This window comes from Mastomys coucha, unplaced genomic scaffold (genome assembly GCF_008632895.1).
Source record: "Mastomys coucha isolate ucsf_1 unplaced genomic scaffold, UCSF_Mcou_1 pScaffold16, whole genome shotgun sequence".
NCBI lineage: Eukaryota > Metazoa > Chordata > Mammalia > Rodentia > Muridae > Mastomys > Mastomys coucha.
The window spans coordinates 45,084,696-45,093,175 of NW_022196898.1; the positions used below are offsets into that span (position 1 = coordinate 45,084,696).

At 41.4% G+C, this 8,480-nt stretch overlaps 2 protein-coding genes across 2 annotated transcripts in view; one reads left to right on the forward strand and one right to left on the reverse strand.

The window, feature by feature from the left end:
* The first annotated feature begins 2,248 nt into the window (after positions 1-2,248).
* LOC116094192 (zinc finger CCHC domain-containing protein 10-like) lies at positions 2,249-3,082 on the forward strand. Its single transcript, XM_031376117.1, has 3 exons — positions 2,249-2,289; positions 2,453-2,695; positions 3,022-3,082. The coding sequence occupies exons 1-3, from the start codon at positions 2,249-2,251 to the stop codon at positions 3,080-3,082; spliced, it is 345 nt and encodes a 114-aa protein (XP_031231977.1).
* A 5,224-nt stretch (positions 3,083-8,306) lies between these two features.
* LOC116094191 (olfactory receptor 5V1-like) overlaps positions 8,307-8,480 on the reverse strand; it is a 20,615-nt gene continuing 20,441 nt past the window's right edge. The window contains exon 2 of the mRNA XM_031376116.1: positions 8,307-8,467. Within this exon, the coding sequence (XP_031231976.1) occupies positions 8,307-8,467 (161 nt within the window). The remainder of the gene's footprint in view (positions 8,468-8,480) is intronic.

Sequence of the window (8,480 nt, forward strand, 5' to 3'; positions counted from 1 at the left end):
TCCTTAAGTGTTTTGTAACAGTGTGATTTAGTGCCCAAGTGATCCAAAATTGAATGGGAATCTTCCCCCCTTATTTACATGTCTTTTCATCATTCTTTCAGACTTGGTTCCATACTTCTTCATCTAAAGTTCCTTCTTCTGGAAGCTAGGGACTATAATCATAAACAACTTGCAAGCAATCAATAGTTGTGATTTTAATACTTGTGCTCCTGCTTTCTTTAAAAAGTGATGTACAAGCTCAACATATGGCACAGCCTGCCCTGGTTTCTGCCCCATTATTCTCACTTACCTCCTTCTGTGAGGCCACCACTCTCTTACCTCATAGTCAACTTCAGGTCTCTGTCCATGGTGCTACATTTTACTGCTTTAGAATAGCAGTGGGACCTAGGAGAATGGGGCCAATAAATGAGTCAGGTTAAAGTCTGATGCAACCGCCAACTTTATTCAGAGCATCAAACAATTTATATTCTGAGGGTTAAAAAGGATCACATGAGTAAAGTGCACAATCATAAGGACAAGTTAAATGTGTTAAAAACAATTTTTCCACAGGGGCATGTAAACAAATAGCAACAGCTAGTTGTAATGAATAATCTGAAGTAAACTCTCTCCCATCTGCTGTACCTGGAAGAAACACATGCACACACACACACACACACACACACACACACACACACACACACGCACATTCAAAGAATAATTCTGTGTTTTAAAGAAGCTGAGATCACTCTTGTCTTGTTTGCTTGGAGTTTTCTCAGAAGCACTCAGAATCCTCCTCACACGACTCTGTTCTTGGGCTGTGTTCTGACACATAGGGAATTCAACAACTGATACTTTCAAGGATTCTTTATTTGAATCCTCAGATCCCACACACCACTTGCTAGAGCTGGTCTATCTCCAGAATGCCCTTTCTCTTTCTCAAGTGCCTTGTTTTCCATCTGCAAGTCAGGATGAGCCACACATTAGGCATTGGTTTTTAGCACCATCTCTCTCCTCTTGCATTCTTCTCTACAACATAGAAGTGGAAAGTCTAGTAGCCATATTTCTAGACTCTCATGTCAACAGGCTTCCACTTTGGATCCTGTCACTGAGCATCATATGTGAGATAATAGAAAAGAGTATAAGGTGTGAACTGAAAAGTAACCATCTTCTTGTGAATCTCCTAGCAGCCTCGGAAGCAGCAGACCCTTGGGGTGGCAGTACCTGGTGCATGCTGTCTGTCTCCGATACCTCTGATGGGTTTTTATTCTCACCATGAATGCTGCATCCACATTAGGAATGCTTCTAGGAAACAGCCTTCCCAAGTAGCTCAAGCTATCTGACCCGGCAGAGCTGGAGGGTGTGTGATGGTACTACAGAGCGTGTGTGGTAATAACACTAGAGCCCAAAGACGGTGGGCTCAATCTGGGAACTTGTGGTGTGTGAGAGTGAAACAGAGGCTCAAAATGATCAGTAGCCATTCTCTGAAATGAAGTTTCCACTTAAATCCAGCTCTGGATATCATAGACCTCCATGTGGGGTGGAGACTACAGCATGGCTAATAGGCTGCTCTTGCTGACTATAGCTGGAAGCTCACAGGAAGAGTATGACAGGCTTGGGTATGCTCTTCCTCACTGAAGTCAGGCCAGATGACCAAAACCACTTGAATAACATTAAATCAAAAGACAAAACATTAGAACAACAACAAAACCTCTGACTGTGTTAGACACTTTGTCACTGTGACAAACACCTGAGAAAACCCACTTCCGAGGAAGAAAAGATCTCTTTTGACTCACGGTTCTGCAAGCCTCTACCCACGGTTGGTTCATTTCTTACCTCTGAGTGGCATTTTGGAGCACTGTTGCTCTGGTTATCCAGGAGGCAGAGAAGAGTAAGGAGGAAGAGGGAGAGAACAGAAAACAGATACCTTTCAGGGCAAGCAGATCCCAACCAGATTCCACAGCCCACCACCTCCCAATAATTCTATCAGATTGTAAATCCACTAATGAAACAATTCATTGATGGAGCAGGGCCCTCAAAATCAAACTACCTCCCAATGACCAAATCATCTCACTGGAGACCAAGCCTTCCTTCAACACAAAGTTTCCCCAGACAATTCATGCACCATAACATTGTGAAGTGCAGAATTACAAAATAAATGTTGAGTCCACAATTTCATCAGGTCTCTTATGGGTCTGTTAGAGCATTAATATAAGAACGGATGAAACCCTTTTCAGAAGAATAAGAAAATACAACTACAGGCTGCTCCAAGATGGCGACTTCCATGCATCAGTTCATAGCTTGGAGGCAAGCGTAATGAAGCCAATAAGCAACATGTAAGATGTAAGAAATGCTTGGAATTTTGACACTGGACTTAAGAATGCAAAGGGAAAAGAAAGTACCTACACAGGCCTTCAAGAACAGCAGAGCTGAAGAAAGCTTTAAAAGAAAAAGACAATAGATGATTGCAGCAAAGCATGGGAGAGACCAACATAGAGAAAAAGATCAAGAAGAGGTCTAAGAGTGTCACGAGTTCCAGTACCTCTAGCAGTGACAGTTTGGCCAGTGAGTCTTCATCAGAGAGTGAGACTTCTGTCTCATCCTTTTCAGAGGACAGTGACTCAGATGACAGCCTCTCCAGCTCCTCCTCTTCTTCCTCCTCTTCTTCCTCCTCCTCTTCTTCCTTGTCCTCCTCTTCCTCCTCTTCCTCCTCTTCTTCCTCCTCAGCCTCTTCCTCCTCCTCTCCCTCCTCCTTAGCCTCTTCTTCTCTTCCTCCTAATCCTCCTCTTCTTCCTCCTCAGCCTCTTCCTCCTCCTCTTCCTCCTTGTTCTCCTCTTCATCCTTCTCTTCTTCCTTCTCTTCCTCCTCCTCAGCCTCTCCCTCCTCGTCCTCCTCTTCCTCCTCCTCAGCCTCTTCCTCCTCCTCTCCCTCCTTGTCCTCTTCTTCCTCCTCCTCTTCCTCCTCATCCTCCTCTTCCTCCTCCTCAGCCTATTCCTCTTCCTCCTCATTCTCGTCCTCGGACTCAGACTCCAGCTCTTCCAGCGGCAGCAGCAGTACCGAGAGCATCTCTGATGACAAGCCACTGAAGAAAAGGAAAAAGAAATAGAACTCTCTGTACCCCGGAGCAATGGATCCAAAGCACCTGTGACTCCCAGGGGAACTGAAAACTTGCTCATGCAAGCAAGTTAGCTGGTCAGACCTGCTAAAATCCAGAACTTTCTAAGTATTCACATTGTATAGGATATTTAAAAAAAAAAAAAGATGTTATATATATGAAGATGTTTATGTTAGGAATGAATATGGGTTTTTGTTATTGCTTTTTCTCTTTTGTAAAGACTGAATCTCATTTTGTAGGTCTGACTAGCCTTGAACTTGATATGTAGAGCAGGCTGGCCTTGATTTCAGAGAGATTTACCTGTCTCTGCTTCTAATGTTGAGACTAAAGATATGTGCCATCATGCTCAGCCTTTGTTGTTAAACTTTTTTTTTTTTAAATATTTGAAGTCTATCTGTAGTACATAATCGAAGCTGAAAACCAGGAAATCTACTTCAGTGACAGACAAAGGCCATTTTTTCCTGCCTATGAAGTGAATGCTTTATGTGGGTAGGTTAAGGTGTGTATGAGACAGTCTTTGACTCTACTGCATCAGAATACCAAGAAGTTTCTTGTTCTTTCTGGCTGTGTTTATTATGTGTGATTTAATGCTTTGTTATTGTAAGTAGTTTTCCTACTGTTAATAAATGTGCTCTATTTTTATGTTTGTAAAAAAAAAAAGAAAATACAACTAGATTTGCACAAATACTAGAACATTAAATTTTTTCCATTGGTTAAAAAAAAAAAAGCCATGCTGCAATCCATGAACCCAGAGAAACTAAGTAAAAAGGAAGTCTCAAGGGCACTCATGAATCTCTCTGCAAAGGGAAAATCGAATAGACGGAGGGTAGGGTAGGCTTCACAGAGATGGAATCAGGAGGGATCAGGTTGGATGGAGGAAAGCTTACAGGAAAAATATGATAGGATCAGGTATTCTGTTCTTCACTGAAGTCATGCAAAGAATCAGAAACTGGAGGCTGGAGGGAGGAGGGAGGAAGGAGGGAGAGAATACTGGAAGAGACAATTGTAATTCGGGAGAGGGGGCTTCTCAGGAATGAACTAGAAAATTAGTGCAATAGAAACTTCCAGAAATCAAAGTGGGAAGCCCTAGCTAAGGCTCCTAGCAATGGGGGATATAGATACTGAACCAGCTGTCTCCTGTACACAGGCAAGACTTGTAGACATTTTTAATCCCAATCTGGGGTTTCTACTCCACCTTTATCATTCAGTTTCTAGATAAAAGACACACAACCTTTATTATTTACAATAAGCCTTAAACAGCACAAGAGCTGGGCAGATATATACCCTCTATGCTATTAGAATCTACTTTCTTATTGATAGCCTCAAGTTATTACTTATTATGTTTCAAAGACTTCCAGTAGAGGGATTAGAACACCAACCCAGCCACAAAACCTTTGATCTACAATTTGTCCTACCTCTAAGATGTGTTGAGGTAAAGGCAGTGCATAAATTGTAGGAGTGGCCAACCAGTGTAAGATCCATGCCACAAGAGGGAGACCATCCCTCCCTGACACTGCCTGAAGGCCCAGAGACCTAGGATAGACCCAAACAAGACTGGCAAAAAAAAAAAAAAAAAAGAAAAAGAAAAAGAAAAAGTCAATGAAATGATTTCTAATGATATTCTAATATACTCATAGATTGGTGCTGGGCTTCACCCAGCAACTGATGCAAACAGATGCAGAGATCCACAGTCAAACATTAGGCAGGGCTTGGAGACTCTTGCAGAAGAGGCAGAGAAAGGATTATAGGAGCCAGAGAGGTAAAAAATACTACAAGAAAACCCAGAGAATCAACTGCCCTTGGCTCATAGGGGTGCACAGAGACTGAACTGATAACCAGGGGGCCTGCAAGCCACTGACCTAGGTAGTTTAGCCTTCTTGAAGGACTCCTAACAGTGGGAGCAAGTGTTGTCTCTGACTCTTTTGGTGGCCTTTGGGACCCTTTTCTTCATACTGAATTCTCATTCAGCCTTAATATAAGGACATGTGTCTTACTGCAATTTTACGTTATGTTTGGTTGATATCCATAGGAAGCCTGCTCTTTTCTTAACAGAAAGGAGCAGGAGTGTATTGGGGGCATGGAAGAGGTCGGGGGAGCCTGAGAGGAGAGGAGAAAGGGGAAACTGTGGTCAAGATATAAAATTAATAATAATCATTTTAAAAAAGAGCTAACAAAAAAATTTCCATTGACCCTTTTTGCCCTCAGAGGGGCCCTTCCCCCACTCTCTGCGGAGACCTACTTGGGATCATCAATTGTCTTATAAGTAATACAGATTCTATTTAAGATGCTCATCCATACTGAATCCAGTGTATAATAAAGATGTCTACACACACATGACAGCACTGTTTGTCAGGGTCAAATAATAAAATCAGCCTTGGACATGCATCAGTGAATGGATACGGAAATATGGTATAGATACACATTCGAGTACTATTCAACCATTAAAAAAAATGAAATTCTGTCATTTGTGGGAAAATGGAAGGAACTAGAAATCATCATATTTAAGAAATAAGCCAGACTCAGAAAGAAAAATATCCTGTATATGGAATGTAGACATTTTATAATGGCATTAAAGTAGAAGGGGGAACTATTTGGCAAAGGGGAGACCAGAAGAAGAAGGAAGGAGAACAAGAAAGACTGATGGGGTAATCATGATCCAAGTACAATGTACACATGTTTGAAAATGTCAGCGAACCCGTTATTTTGTACAAGCAATATATACAAATGAAAGCATGAGTAGTGACACAAAGTGCCCTCTGGAGGTTTGCCAGATTCATTTCAAAATAAAATGTCAAGGTTTCAATGTTTTTGAAAGAAACATTGTTGATACGCATCTTAATGGACTTTTCAGATGCTGGACCAAAGAGGAGAGAGGCACTGCTTGCCCATCTGAGTGTTCTTACATGAATGCAATCAATGGGACTTCTAAGCCAACTCTAAGCATTCTCCCCAGCAGCTTAGAGTTTCTCTGTTTCTTCGTTTGTCTTTATAATGGCATAAACTTCGTAAAAGTGACACGCCAGGTTATCTCTGATATTACATAAGGGATGACATGAAGTGGAAATTTAAAGTTTCTCTGGAAAGTCAGTTGGATGGTGTTTTGCTGGGGCAAAGGAAGGTTTAGCTGAAGCAGACACAGTTGAAATGATGTCCTGCTAAAGCAAGCACATGGAAGGACATGTGATGATGGATTCTTTGCTAACGACTTGCATGTATGTCCATCTTACATTACATAGTTGAGCTGCATTTGTTGGGACTCCACAGAGTGAAATGCACCAAAAAATTTCAGGTAGTGTGCGGCAGTTTCTTGCTACTTCCTCAGACTCAGGTTGATTGGCAGAGTGATGTCAGCTGAGGCAGATGCACATGCTGAGACAAGATCCATGGAGGACATGTGATGTTTCGAGGGTATAATAATATCTATAGGCAGATATTTTATTGATGGCTCATCTAAAGGTACAGGGGAGATTCTTGGTCCAGATATTCATCAATCTATTAATATTTCCTCTTCCTCAGTCCAACTGGTGAAGCTGCCTGTTTTGATTCATCTCTTACAGTTAATTCATTAGCCTTTAAATATTGTTTCAGATTCTGCTTATGCTGTAGGGTTATTTCCAGCATTCGGTTCATACTTATGCACATTCTAACCTCCCTGGTTTTATTGCAGAAGGAAATAAGCGAGCTAGTGCATTAACCTGCCCTAGTTTTACTTCTGTAGAAGAGAATTGGGAAGGGATATGCATCTGTCATTGCGGATGGGTCTGCTGAAACATGAATTTCTCTTTGGCTCTTCTGGCCATAGGCCATCAAGGACAACAGTGGAGGGCAAGGAGACAATGGAAGTCGGCAGAAAGATAGCAAACCTCCAGCTAATGGGCAAAAGGAGATACAGACCGCATCATCAGGAGTCAAGTCTGCCCACCTGGGGCCGAGTGAAGGCCATGTGCACCAAGGGAGAAGTTATTCAGTGAAACGCACAGAGCCCCATGTCACCTGAGCATCTTTTTCTGGCAGTGATATCTGCTTTGACCTATGTATTTGCAGTAAGTACACTGAACCCATGTACTGTATTATGTTACTCATGCTCCTTTGCTTCAACTCGTAGATTGAATGAGTACAGCTCCTGTTATCTTTACTAATGACTCCGTGCTTATGCCTGGACCTGGGGACCATAATAGACTCATTCATTTCATATGGAGGAGGGACTGCATTTAATTTTTCCTTGGGATTTAAATCGCTTCCTATTTGCATAGGACATAATAAAATTTGTATTCTAATTAAAGGCAAATATGGGCTTGTGTCCTTTAAGTCACCAGAGCTAGTAATTATGTGTCTTTTTCCACTTAGATTTTTTTCTGATCCAAATAATAATGTAACCAATAGTATTAGACAGTTTGGATCCCTGTTCTTGGTGGCAGAATATATACACAATGCTTTCACTGTTCTAATGTTATTTATTCATTACGTTTATAATTCTAATACTTTAGAATACTCATGCATCAAATGACAGATTTATCTACAACATCTCAAACCAGAACCACTCTGGATATCCTGTATTTTAAAATAAAGGAGGAGATGTCAGAATATGGTCAAGAATGAGAAGAATCCTGAGTGTTTCTGAGAATACACCAAGAAAACAACCCATGAGTCTTATGTTCTCAGTTTCTTCAAAACATGGAATTGTTCTTGGAATGTGTTTTTGTGCTTCTCCCAGCTGTAGTAGATAGGAGTGAGTTTACTTCAGATTGTTCATCATAACTGGTTATTGTCGTTCGTTTATATGTCTCTATGGAAAAAAATGCTTTTGCCACATTCAGCTTGTCCTTGTAATTGTACACTTTACTCATGTGATTCTTCTTGACTCTTAGAATATAAATTGTTGGATGGTCCGAATAAAGCTGGCTATTTTATCAGACTTTAGTCTGATTCATTTATCAGACCCATTCTCTAAGGTCCTACACCTCTAGAGCAGTGAAACCCATGAAGAATTTCCTTCAGGTGTGCCCCAGTTTGAAGACTAGTTGAGGCAAGTCTAATGCATGGCCCATCTGGAACATGCATCCTAGGAGAGTGTTGAATGAATGCAGCTAAACACAAAATCGTAGATGGACTTAAATGTTCTGAGTTTTCTGTCATTCTCTTCTTGAAACTTGTGTGGCTCAGGAGCATGAACTTTGTAAATGACAATGTTGTGTTGCAATGGCAGAATGTTGGATTACTCTCTAGGCATTGCTATTGTTAGGGAATGCACTCCAGTCAGTTTTCTCAGAGCGTCTTTGACTTCCTTGTTTCTCAGGCTGTAGATGATGGGGTTCAACAGCGGGGTCACAACACAGAAGAGCACAGACACCAATATGTCCATGTCTAGGGAGTAGCCTTCCCTGGGTCT

Coding starts and splice junctions, on each gene's coding strand:
- LOC116094192 (XM_031376117.1), top strand. CDS start 2,249: ATGGCGACTTCCATGCATCAGTTCATAGCTTGGAGGCAAGC. Junction 2,290..2,452: donor TTCATAGCTTGGAGGCAAGC/GTAATGAAGCCA, acceptor ATTGCAGCAAAG/CATGGGAGAGACCAACATAG. Junction 2,696..3,021: donor TCCTCTTCCTCCTCTTCTTC/CTCCTCAGCCTC, acceptor CTCTTCCAGCGG/CAGCAGCAGTACCGAGAGCA.